Raw genomic sequence first — 14,169 nt, 5'->3', positions numbered from 1 at the left:
CGAAAGAAGAAGAAGATTATAGACGTGTTCATATTGATACAGTGCCTCTGCTATTTGTGTCATTTTTTAAACAGACCTTAAATCGAAGACGGTTTTCAGTCTGCATTTCAGCGTAGAAGATCAACTCTTTAATGTCAGCCCCAAATAGAGAAGGAGCATCCATTCTTGTCAGCCTGGCCTCAATATCTACAGCAAAACAAACGTTTTCCATGAGATCTATAATTGCTAGATCAGTGTCCAATTCTGCACCTGGAGGGTCACTGTCCTGCAAAGTTTAGCTAAACTCCAATTAAACACACCTGAAGCAGATAATCAAGGTATTACAAGGCATAGTAGAAACTTCCAGGCCGGTGTGTTGAGGCAAGTTGGAGCTAAACTGTGCAGGACACCTCTGTGTTATACATGGTCAAACAAAACGTTTGCAATGGAAAGATGATTTGTAAACTTTTTAAATTCTCCGTTCAGACTGAACTCACGTGTGCTGTCAGGCTGGCTTTTGCTGACCACATTGTAGCCATGGTTTCTGGAGAAGAAGCACCAGGGGACGTTAGCCTCATCCACAGGGCTCCAGCAGCAAGCTCTTTCCAAGCATTTTTGCTGTAAGGATGTGAGTACAATTTAGCAAAGCTTCCTGAGAGTTTGTATGGGATGCAGGCCATTTCCACTGTGTCTTACCTCGGAAGCGCCGGGATCTGGGAAGCAGTCCACCCTCTCGCCGTATGGAACAAGGGGACATTCTGTAATATTGATTGGAACTGATACTGAATCTGAAGTTGGGTACAGAGAGACAAATTACCACTGTGGTATAATTTAAGAGAGAGAGAGAGAACTATTTATAGATTTTTTTTTTTTTTTTCAAACAAACGGAACACACTTGTGAACTCCTTCCTTGAAGACTTAAACAATTAACTGTTGTTCAATTTCTAGTGATCATACACACTGGCTAGAATTCTTCAAATGTATATACTGCATTTTCAGAAAGATTTTATTTTGTAATAATTGACTAGAATGTAATCGGATATAATCATATATCAAACACTACCACATTTATCCAAGTAACCTGCTACATATTTTCCAGAAATCTATTTGTTTGTTTTGTAACCTGATCTCCATTAGTACCCTGTACCCCTAAAACAAGTCCAGCTGTAACCTGACAGACTCCCCCCATCAATAGTCCTGTGAGCCTATCCCATGTTCAGTTTGTTCCCTTTAAACCCGACCGATCCCTATGAGTGTAATGGAAGACAGCTGGTAGAAAGCTGTGCAGGTAAACCTCAAGAGGCGCACTAGTCTGTCTCTGTCTTTTGCGCTTCATCTGCTTTTTCATTTTCTCACGCCACATTTTAAAACGCATTGTCAAGATCAAGTTCAACTTATAAAAACAGGAACACTAACAAAGAGGATAAAGACTTAACTCCGAAGTCTTTGCACTCTTTTTCCTTTGTGTAAGCATTTTAAAAGCACAAACGTGTAAGTTCATTTAGATCACTGCAGTTGTAAAGCTCTCATTATCTGGCCAGTCTGTACAATTGTCAGTCAGCATTTGCTGAGTCTAAGAGCTGATAAAGTAAATAGTGAAATTGAAGATGTGCTTAATACCCATGTACACTTCCATCTACTTTTCTCTGGACAATGAGCGATGCTCATTCGCGAATTATTCATTATTTTGAGTCAATTGTATTCATAAGCTTGATCAAACCAGTTGGCAAACCAGTGAATTGGTTTGTGAATCAGTTTTAATGATTCGTTCAGTTCCCTGCCGCCCGTGCTGAGTCGCCTGAAGCGGTTCTCATTGTTGTAACAGAAAGTTTAAGAACATCAAGAGTGTCGAAGATGTGGCTTTGGATCTGCACTGAATTGAAAGCAGATCTGCAAAGACTGTTGTTTACTAGCGATGAAGATCTTTATTACATGAACACCGTATGTGCTGTCTACAGTTCGACAGGTTTAACTTGAGCTACATTCGATTACAGTACACGATACCACTGTGACATTAGTTTGTTGTACGTGCAACTTATAACAGAGGGGAGTCAAGTTGAATGCAGCTTCCAAAAGACAAAAAATAGCCGATTAATATTTTATTAATATTAACACAATCACACCGGCGTGAAAACGTTCAGCGAGTCATATCATCAGCTGCTAAATTCAGATCTGTGTTCGCTAGCTGGTGCGTTCTTACAGCGCTGCGCATTATAACCAATCACACAAGATTCTGTTGAGCTAATGAATGCATTGGCCAATCAGAGGCGTTCGGATGAGTCATCGCTGACCCTGATGCTTCCTTCACTCTCACTGACTTAATACCTCTTTCTGGCGAATTCTCTCATCAATAACAGCAAAAAGCAGATGTGTGTATGAATCTGTAATTAAGATATTGATTTCACAGTGTTAACAGTTTCAGTGATTTTAATGGGAGTTTCTGAGAGTGATTGAAATCTAGACTGTCAGTGAAAATGATCTTTGATAATGTAAATGTTATTTGCTCTCTTTCTGAACAATAAAATATTAGTAGCCATTTTTATATCACATTACCTTTCAATGTTAAATTCACATTTAATATAAAGTCAGCCGTATTAAAAATATGTTAATGCATGACACCCATATCTGTTACTTAAGTAAACAGACAGTTTTTTTTTTTTTTTTTTGCATAATTAATAGATTACATTATTAGGCTACTTTGACCATTGCATATTATCCAACATAATCTATGAATTTGAGAATCGAAATATACTAGCAGAAATATACATTTGTTTACATTTTGCAGAATAGACAGAAGATCCATCAATGTGCATTTGGTTTGTTTTGCTTAGATTTTCAGTCGTGTGAGGAGTTATAATATATTGATTTATTACCAGAGCTGGAAACAGTTTTGCTGCTTAATATTTTTTGGAACCTGTTACATTCTGTCTAGGATTATTTGATGAATGAAAGTAAAAAAAACAAAATAAAAAAAAAAACATAATTGATAGTAGATCAAATTATTGTAATGATTTCTGATGGATTATGTACCGTTTTTTGGGTACTCTTCCCACCTCTGTACTCTACTAACTGCTAGTTGACATCTACAGTAGTTGCAAAGTTACTTACATTTAGTAGAATTTCTAAAGTCGACTATCGAAATAAAGTGTTACCTATATATATTTTTTAAACTTTATATAGTAAAATATCTAGCTTCAAGTAGATATTTCATATTTTGACATATATTTCATATCACCTTCATATTTTGCATATTTTGCTAAGTGTTCAAATTTTATATTTTCTTTATAAAAACCCATCGATTTGCTTGGGAAGGCCTTTATTAAGCCACTGGAGCCATGTGGAAGAGCCAGGATAATTTTTTTATAACTCCATTTCTGTCCGTCTGAAATAAAGTCACATACACCTATAGGATGGCTTGAGGGTGAGTAAATCATGGGGTAATTTTAATTTTTGGGTGAACTGTCCCTTTTTAATTTTTGGGTGAATAATCAGTGCCTGATTTTTGCCGAAAGAACCTGACTCTTTTTGAGGAATCACTGCTGCTATAAATTTAAATTAATATAGATTTTGATATAAATTATTGTGCTTTGCTTGCCCCAGCCTAGTGGTGATGAAAAAGAGAAAAGGTTGTTTTTATGTAAACATAATGTGTTAAATATATACAGTACAGAGCAAAAGTTTGGAAACATTACTATTTTTAATGTTTTTGAAAGAAGTTTCTTCTGCTCATCAAGCCTGCATTTATTTGATCAGAAATACAGGAAAAAAACTGTAATATTGTGAAATATTATTACAACTTAAAATAATAGTTTTCTATTTGAATATACTTAAAAAAATAATTTATTCCTGTGATGCAAAGCTGAATTTTCAGCATCATAACTCCAGCCTTCAGTGTCACATGTAACATCCAGTCTATCACATGATCATTTAGAAATCATTCTAATATTCTGATTTATTATGAGTGTTGGAAACAGTTCTGCTGTCTAATATATTTGATCAATAAAATTTTAAAAAGAACTGAATTTATTCAAAATAAAAATAAAAAATTCTAATAATATATATTCTAATAATATATTTTCTTTACTATCACTTTTTTAGCAATTTAACACATCCTTGCTGAATAAAAGTACTGATTTTATAAAAAAAAAAAGAAAAAAAAATTACTGACCCCAAATTACTGACCAGTAGTGTATATTGTTATTACAAAATATTTATATTTTATAAACATATCTTTTTTTTTTTTACTTTTTATTCATCAAAGTATGCTAAAAAACTATCACATGTTCTGAAAAAATATTAAGCAGCAGAACTGTTTCCAGCTTTGATAATGAATCATCATATTAGAATGATTTCTAAAGATCATGTGATAATGATCCTAAAAATTCAGCTTTGCATCACAGAAATAAATGATCATTTAAAGTATAATACATTTAAAAACAATTACTTTAAATTGTAATAATATATCACAATATTAAATTTTATTTTTTATTTTTGATCAAATAAATGTAGGCTTGATGAGCAGAAGAAATTTCTTTCAAAAACATTAAAAATAGTAATGTTTCCAAACTTTTGGTCTGTATTGTATATATATATATATATATATATATATATATATATATATATATATATATATATAGGCACTGCAACCAATGTTCACAGTTCATTTAAACTGTTGACTTTTTATCTCAATATTTCAATTTAGTAAATTATAATTTCGACACTTTATCTCATAATTTTGACTTAGTAAATCACGATTTTGACTTTTATCTCATAATTATGACTTAAGTATGTAATAATTTTGACTTTTTAAGGCATTTTTTTCTTACTTGGCGGAAATAGGCTTCCATATAATTGGAATGTGAATTCACTAAAATTATTGACATTATATTTTACATATATTTAGGATATATATTTTTTTTTTTCAAAATTTATGTTCTACATATGACCTTTGACCAATTTTTTTTAATGTTCCATCATTTATAACTGACTTTGTCCCATTAGGGTTTCTTTTTTCTGACCCATTGTTTGAAACTTCACACACAGTCAAAAGCTTTTTCACTGAAAAGAAGTAAAAAAGTCTCAAAAGTTTCAAAAAATAATACAAATCTTTACTAATATACTTATATATATAATATATATATATATATATATATATATATATATATATATATATATATATATATATATATATATATATATAAACCATGTCTTAGTGTTTACAAAAGCATTAAAACAATTTTACATTGTGTTTAATCTTGGAATTTCAAATCAATTATTGTAGCACAAGTGAAAGTAAACAAGACTCTTCCTTTTCAGTGTACCCCACACAACCAACACGTAAGTAGATGTTGACTTGTGCATTCATCATTGGAGCATCGCTGCTTGTCAGTATAGTATTGCCAATAGACACTGGCATCTTTGCTGACCTCTGGTTGTTGTATGGATCACATCTTTCAAACTGGCATACAATAATGTACCCAAATGCCTGACTTTCTATTTTTATTTTTATTTTATTTTTTATCACTGCCCTCACCCTCATTGCTTCTATCCTCCTTGGTCCTCAACAACTTTTATTACTACAACCTTATTTTCTGATGCACTCCTATCACTATCATCAATACTTCAGTACAAATTTGTCTCTCCATCTTCCAGAAAACGTAAAAAAAATTAACAACAACACATGCATAAAGGCTGTTATACTGCCTATATATATATATAAAGTGCATTGCAAATGACATAACTTGAATTTATATGTATTATATATTCATCTAAAATAAGTAAGATAATTCTTTTTCTGTGTATTTTGAACATCTATTCTTCTATTTTAGACCTTTTTTACATTTAGAATTTTTAAAGAAGACTACTTTGCAATTAAATACTTGCTATACCTACACAAATGTAAGCTTGTTAGTATTGCCATGAGTCTCTAATATCCAGACGTGTTTTTAAATGCATGTTTGTGTCTCCATGTGAGTGTGTGTGTGGTTATTAGTGGCGTCTCTTCACTTACCGTCTCTGATTGTTCTTGGTTCACCAGTGTGCAGTAAATTGAACAATGCAAACAACACCATCAGGGTCTCTTCCAACCCTGAGAAGCGCCGCTTTCCCATCTGACAAACACACAGTGTAAACAGCCATAAGCGTACAGTAACTCATCTCCCTGCATGCCATTGACACTCACAGTACATGTCTTTGAGTCTTTGTATGAAACACACAGGTTAATAGTCTCTTAAGCCATATTTTGTTTCACTGTCACTGCGTTTAACCTTTCCTGTAATACAGTTCTTTAGATGTATTCCATGAAAGCATAAAACATCCACATTTTCAACAGATATAAAAAGTCTAAACAGTCTGAAACACAATAATTTCTTTCAATTCTGCAATCTGTAAATGTCCAATAGAGGTACTTCATGTTGCATCTGTAACAGTCTGACAATATAAATGCTTCTATTCTGCATATATAATGCTGTGTTTATTTTATCAAAAATGCTAAAGAAAAAAACGGTTACTTTGTGAAATATTATTACAGTTTAAAATAACAGTTTTATATTTTAATATACTTTAAAATATAATTTATTCCTGTGAGATTGTAGTTTTTCCTTTCTCATTGTAGTGTTACAAGCTCTTGGTGTTTGAAGAAGAGCTGTACATTTGCAACGAGTAAATGCTCAAATCCAAAGAGATCTTCTTTATACAAGTAAAGAGTCAATCACACTTTCCTAAACGCCTCGTCTAAACACGCCCCCACATTTCTATGTCATGCTGTGTCAAGATAACGTCGCTTGAATGTTCACACAAAGAAAGAAGGAGTAACTTTTATTCTCGCTGTTGCCTTGTTGTCGCAATGTTTTTCATTGTAAAAAAGTGAAATAACTCGGTTTGGCCTTCCAAAGAGGACATATCTAGAAATCATTGGTGAAGTTGTATTTCAATACTGTCACAGAATAATTCAACCCAAATATTAAGATCCTCACATTTTTAGGAGGGTGATGACTGTTTCCTGAACGAGTAGCCTGCAATGCATCTGTGGCACAACAGCTGTTTCTATAAAGTTGGACAGTTAAAATTTTGCAAGGACAGTCTGGTGCTTCTGACTCACAGCCTGCAAGTGCATTTTTTATATTTACAGAATTTGCTACTGATGATTAAAACACAAATACAGACATGGTTTTATGTTTAAGCAGCGCAATATGCAACACAATAATTAAAAAGACATTATAAGTCATTATAATCAATTATTATGTCCAACTGAATTCAACAAATGCCTAGTTTGTAAAAGGTTTTATTGGTTTTGTCTTGTCTAGTGATGTACAGATCGCAATCAAATCTTTCTATTTAACCGGATCTTCTTAGTGAACCGGTTTAACCAGTTCACCAAATCTAACTGAATCGTTTGAAACGGTTCGCATCTCCAGTATGCACTAATCCACAAATTACTTAAGTTATTTGGTTTATAAACATGCCTTACACACCCTCTGACGTGAAATAAACCAATATCACAAGTTATTCAGTTACTCCTAACAGTACATTGACTAATCTGCTAAAAGAGAACCGATGATGGGATGTGCTCGATCAGAGCAGCTGGACTGAGTCTCGTCGCTTGAGGCATTCAGCCAATCACTACGCACTGTATAGCTGGCCAATCAGAGCACACCTCACTTTTTCACAACAATGAGCTTTGTAAAAATCTATGCGTTTCAGAAAAGTGGGACATTGACATTTTTGTTCATTAAATTTTTTTTAATTTAGGCTACTGCGAAATACTGTACCTGAAAAAACAAGCACTTTTTGTTTTATTTTTTATATTATGTGTATTTGTAATGTATAACTTTGTTCGTATTTTGTAAAAGGATAAAATAATGACAAAATTTTTATCTTCAGTTAAAACCTGATGATTACATTATTTTAAATGAGTCCACCCCCCAAGATTATTGTTATAAACACGAGCCGCGTCTAAAAGGCAAAGGGGGAGGAGTTGCTTCAATTTATAATAACGTTTTCAGGATTTCTCAGAGGGCAGGCTTCAAGTATAACTCGTTTGAAGTAATGGTGCTTCATATAACATTATCCAGAGAAACCAATGTTAATGATAAATCCCCTGTTATGTTTGTACTGGCTACTGTATACAGGCCACCAGGGCACCATACAGACTTTATTAAAGAGTTTGGTGATTTTACATCTGAGTTAGTTCTGGCTGCAGATAAAGTTTTAATAGTTGGTGATTTTAATATCCATGTCGATAATGAAAAAGATGTATTGGGATCAGCATTCATAGACATTCTGAACTCTATTGGTGTTAGACAACACGTTTCAGGACCTACTCATTGTCGAAATCATACTCTAGATTTAATACTGTCACATGGAATTGATGTTGATAGTGTTGAAATTATTCAGCCAAGTGATGATATCTCAGATCATTATTTAGTTCTGTGTAAACTTCATATAGCCAAAATTGTAAATTCTACTTCTTGTTACAAGTATCGAAGAACCATCACTTCTACCACAAAAGACTGCTTTTTAAGTTATCTTCCAGATGTATCCGAATTCCTTAGCATATCCAAAACCTCAGAACAACTTGATGATGTAACAGAAACTATGGACTCTCTCTTTTCTAGCACTTTAAATACAGTTGCTCCTTTACGCTTAAGAAAGGTTAAGGAAAACAGTTTGACACCATGGTATAATGAGCATACTCGCACCCTAAAGAGAGCAGCCCGAAAAATGGAGCGCAGCTGGAGGAAAACAAAACTAGAGGTATTTCGTATTGCTTGGCGGGAAAGTAGCATATCCTACCGAAAAGCATTAAAAACTGCTAGATCTGATTACTTTTCTTCTCTTTTAGAAGAAAACAAACATAACCCCAGGTATTTATTCAATACAGTGGCTAAATTAACGAAAAATAAAGCCTCAACAAATGTTGACATTTCCCAACACCACAGCAGTAATGACTTTATGAACTACTTTACTTCTAAAATCGATACTATTAGAGATAAAATTGCAGCCATTCAGCCGTCAGCTACAGTTTCGCATCAGACAGTGCACTATAGACCCCCTGAGGAACAGTTCCACTCATTCTCTACTATAGGAGAGGAAGAATTGTATAAACTTGTTAAATCATCTAAACTTACAACATGTATGTTAGACCCTATACCATCTAAGCTCTTAAAAGAGGTGCTTCCAGAAGTCATAGGTCCTCTTCTGACTATTATTAATTCCTCATTGTTATTAGGACATGTCCCCAAAACCTTCAAACTGGCTGTTATTAAGCCTCTCATAAAAAAGCCACAACTTGACCCCAGAGAACTAGTTAATTATAGACCAATCTCGAATCTCCCTTTTCTGTCCAAGATACTAGAAAAGGTGGTATCCTCACAATTATATTCCTTCTTGGAGAAAAATGGTATATGTGAGGATTTCCAGTCAGGATTTAGACCGTATCATAGTACTGAAACTGCTCTCCTTAGAGTTACAAATGATCTGCTCTTATCATCTGATCGTGGGTGTATCTCTCTATTAGTTTTATTGGATCTTAGTGCTGCGTTTGACACAATTGACCACAAAATTCTTTTGCATAGACTTGAACACTTTGTTGGCATCAGTGGAAGTGCATTAGCATGGTTTAAATCGTACTTATATGACCGCCATCAGTTCGTAGCAGTGAATGAAGATGTATCATATCAATCACAAGTGCAGTATGGAGTACCTCAAGGCTCAGTTCTAGGGCCGCTACTCTTCACGCTTTATATGTTACCCTTGGGAGATATCATCAGGAAACATGGTGTTAGCTTTCACTGTTATGCTGATGATACGCAGCTCTATATTTCCTCGCAGCCCGGTGAAACACACCAATTTGAAAAACTAATGGAATGCATAGTCGATATAAAAAATTGGATGACGAGTAATTTCTTACTGCTAAATTCAGAAAAAACAGAGGTGTTAATCATAGGGCCTAAAAACTCTACTTGTAATAACCTAGAACACTGTCTAAGACTTGATGGTTGCTCTGTCAATTCTTCGTCATCAGTTAGGAACCTAGGTGTGCTACTTGATCGCAATCTTTCCTTAGAAAGCCACGTTTCTAGCATTTGTAAAACTGCATTTTTCCATCTCAAAAATATATCTAAATTACGGCCTATGCTCTCAATGTCAAATGCAGAAATGTTAATCCATGCATTTATGACTTCAAGGTTAGACTACTGTAATGCTTTATTGGGTGGTTGTTCTGCACGCTTGGTAAACAAACTACAGCTAGTCCAAAATGCAGCAGCAAGAGTTCTTACTAGAACCAGGAAGTATGACCATATTAGCCCGGTCCTGTCCACACTGCACTGGCTCCCTATCAAACATCGTATAGATTTTAAAATATTGCTTATTACTTATAAAGCCCTGAATGGTTTAGCACCTCAGTATTTGAATGAGCTCCTTTTACATTATACTCCGTTACGTCCGCTACGTTCTCAAAACTCAGGCAATTTGATAATACCTAGAATATCAAAATCAACTGCGGGCGGCAGATCCTTTTCCTATTTGGCGCCTAAACTCTGGAATAACCTACCTAACATTGTTCGGGAGGCAGACACACTCTTGCAGTTTAAATCTAGATTAAAGACCCATCTCTTTAACCTGGCATACACATAACATACTAATATGCTTTTAATATCCAAATCCGTTAAAGGATTTTTAGGCTGCATTAATTAGGTAAACTGGAACCGGAACACTTCACATAACACCGTACTTTCTACATCATTAGAAGAATGGCATCTACGCTAATATTTGTCTGTTTCTCTCTTGTTCCGAGGTCACCGTGGCCACCAGATCCAGTCTGTGTCCAGATCAGAGGGTCACTGCAGTCACCCGGATCCAGTACGTATCCAGACCAGATGGTGGATCAGCACCTAGAAAGGACCTCTACTGCCCTGAAAGACAGCGGAGACCAGGACAACTAGAGCCCCAGATACAGATCCCCTGTAAAGACCTTGTCTCAGAGGAGCACCAGGACAAGACCACAGGAAACAGATGATTCTTCTGCACAATCTGACTTTGCTGCAGCCTTGAATTGAACTACTGGTTTTCGTCTGGTCAGAGGAGAACTGGCCCCCCAACTGAGCCTGGTTTCTCCCAAGGTTTTTTTCTCCATTCTGTCACCGATGGAGTTTCGGTTCCTTGCCGCTGTCGCCTCTGGCTTGCTTAGTTGGGGTCACTTCATCTACAGCGATATCGTTGACTTGATTGCAAATTAAAACAGACACTATTTCAACTGAACAGAGATGACATCAATGAATTCAATGATGAACTGCCTTTAACTATCATTTTGCATTATTGAGACACTGTTTTCCAAATGAATGTTGTTCAGTGCTTTGGTGCAATGTATTTTGTTTAAAGCACTATATAAATAAAGGTGATTGATTGATTGATTGATCTTCGCCTACTTTGACCTAGTTATCTCCCATTCTATTTTTATTTTAGATTTTGTTACCTTGAAAGGCTTCTTTTTTGTGGGGGTGGGCTGTGATAATTTTTCTAAGGTTCTATAATAAAGAGTTAAACAGAACAGAATTTAGATATTAAAAAAAACATTGTGTGTTACAATATAGTACAATGCTAACCATTGGTTTGGGGTCAGTCATTTTTTTTTCTTTCTTATTTTTTTTTTTATTTTATTTTAAGAAATTAATACTTTTATTCAGAAGGGGTGTGTTAAAGGAATAAAAAGTCATAGTAAAGACTTATATTTTTAGAAAAGATTTATATTTTTAAACAAAGGCTGCTTTTTTTAACTTAATCATTAATCATTAATCAAACATTAATCAAAGAATCAAAGAAAAAAGTATCACTTATTCCAAAAAACAATATTAAGCAGCACAACAGTTTCAACACTGATAATAAATCATCATTTTAGAATAATTTCTGAAGATTATGTGACACTGAATATTGGAATAATGATGCTGAAAATTCAGTGCTGCGTCACAGAAATGCATTTTATTTTAAAGTATAGGTTACACTTTATTTTGATAGTCCACTTTAGACATTCTACTAACTATAAGTAATTGTAACTACATGTTAACTACATATCAACTAAAACTCATTATTTTCAACTACATGTCTACTAGGGCTGTCAAAATGGCTGAAAAACTAAATTTGAATTTTTAACTTCTATATTATCAAAATTAGAATTATATTCGAATTTAAAATGCATAATTTCAGTTAGGATGAAGAGAAACTATTTTCTTCTCTCCTGAAGCTACAAGAGGGCGAATCGAGCAAAATATTACTAATGCAGGTTTAATGTTTAAAAAGTATTAGAATAAATGACTAAATGAATGTTAATAAATGATTGTTAAGTGAATAATATTTAATAAAATGTTTATAAACCGATTATAATTAAGTTGCTTAAAGAACTATAAATAAAACAGTATCATGTATGCATGCATACTTTAATACAAAGCGTGGAAAGCCAATCACACAGAGTACATTTGACACTTAAAAACATGAGAAGCATTGGGATGGGGAAAAACCCAACAAAATTCTCGAGATATTTTTTTAAAAAGTTGAACATAGATTAATTTTATTTGGCTTTCTAAACATCTGGCTCTCTTGTGCGAGATGCGAGTCCACAGGTGTCCCTCTAGAAAATATGCGTTCTGTGTGAATGGCTTGGTTTCAGTGTTGATGTAAACAACATCTTCTCCACATTGTTGTTCTCTTTTTTCGCAATATCTTGAAGGAACATCACATGGCTTTAATTGGATAGGCTAACAAAAAAATTATAATGAACTGAAACTTACACTGTCATCGCATCTCGTGCACCACTGATAAAGGCCAAAATATACTTGGGCCATCTGCATCCACACACCGTCTGCATTATGTAATTTTCGTCATCAAGAGGGCTTGCGGAAAACTGTGCACCCCGCCTGCATGCAGGCAATTTTTGAGACTGTATGTACAGCACAAGCACGAGGTGAAAGATGAGACAGAAGTGGTACTGCGTGTCGAGCTCGTCCGCCTTTTGAAAGTTGTGAGGACGCAAGACAGAATGGAGCACAGAATGTGAAGTATACCCAGGTCTGGCCTTAGAGCAGCCTCCTTAACGCACACCTAAAAATTCGAATGGAACGTTTTTTTTGCATTTGAATGTGGATGTCTATTTTAAATTCGACGAGTATTCAAAATTGTAATCTTTTTGACAGCCCGCAAGTCTACTAACTCCCTGAGTAGACTGTTAGGGTAGGTTTAAGGTTAGTTGGATTATCTGACAAAGAAAGTGTTAGAAGATATTAAGCAGACAGTCTACTAATAGTCTACTAACTGCTAGTTGACATGTAGTTGCAAAGTTACTGTTAGTAGTATGTCTAAAGTGGACTATCAAAATAAAGTGTTACCAAATAGAAAACCAATATTAGAAATTGCTATAAGATTTCACAATGTTAGTGTTTTGTTGTTTTGATTAAATAAATATACAGCCTTGATGAGCAGAAGACTCTTTTCAAAAACATAAAAAATCTTATTGTTCAAACGGCAATTTGGACGACAATATGTGTGTATATATATATTCCTACCTTGTTGTGAGATGGAAGTACACTGTTGTTAATTCCTTCCTTTTCCAGTCCTGTGTACAGCCTGAAATTCAGAGCACACAAGAAGAGCAGGAAGAGCTGAGCTTGACCGCCTGTTATATAGAGCAAAGAAATGAAGTGGGTGTGTATGTTTGTTTTGTTCAGTGCATGATGGTCTCTACCAAAGGTCATGGCTGTTGAGGCAAGTGTCTGTGTCAATGCTGTTTATGCCAAGACAACATTTTTTTCCGTTCGTGATGTGAGCGTGACCTTATCTACCTGAAATACTATTAATGGCCACTTTATCACCATTGGATTTAGCTGTCAAAAAACAGAGCTGTCTTGTGAATTCCACATCTGTTGTTGAAAAAAAAAAAATCAATATGCAAGATATTTCTGTTCCTAAATAAATTGCATGTACTTTTTCAAAATGCTTCAATGAAGTATTATATATGTTTTTTTTAGTTTTTTTTTTAGATGTTTCAGATGCAATAAAAATCTTTTAATTTTATTTATTAAAACTGTTGTGTCGGATCAGAAATTAATTAAATTCAAGTTTATTTGTATAGCGATTTTTACGATACAAATCATTGTAAAGCAACTTCACAGAAAATTACGTTTCTACAATATTTAGTAG

At 34.3% G+C, this 14,169-nt stretch overlaps 1 protein-coding gene across 1 annotated transcript in view; it reads right to left on the bottom strand.

Moving 5' to 3' along the window:
• The window catches only part of LOC113068422 (sucrase-isomaltase, intestinal-like), a 55,526-nt gene extending 41,872 nt beyond the window's left edge, over positions 1 to 13,654 (bottom strand). Inside the window, exons 1-5 of the mRNA XM_026241204.1 lie at positions 13,536 to 13,654; positions 5,990 to 6,089; positions 676 to 767; positions 477 to 597; positions 77 to 186 (exon numbers count right to left, since the gene is read on the bottom strand). Of these exons, the coding sequence (XP_026096989.1) occupies positions 77 to 186; positions 477 to 597; positions 676 to 767; positions 5,990 to 6,089 (423 nt within the window). The 5' untranslated portion in view covers positions 13,536 to 13,654. The remainder of the gene's footprint in view (positions 1 to 76; positions 187 to 476; positions 598 to 675; positions 768 to 5,989; positions 6,090 to 13,535) is intronic.
• Positions 13,655 to 14,169: the final 515 nt, after the last annotated feature.

This window comes from Carassius auratus, linkage group LG44F (genome assembly GCF_003368295.1).
Source record: "Carassius auratus strain Wakin linkage group LG44F, ASM336829v1, whole genome shotgun sequence".
Taxonomy (NCBI): Eukaryota; Metazoa; Chordata; class Actinopteri; order Cypriniformes; family Cyprinidae; genus Carassius; species Carassius auratus.
This window is presented reverse-complemented; position numbering and strand designations above follow the sequence as displayed.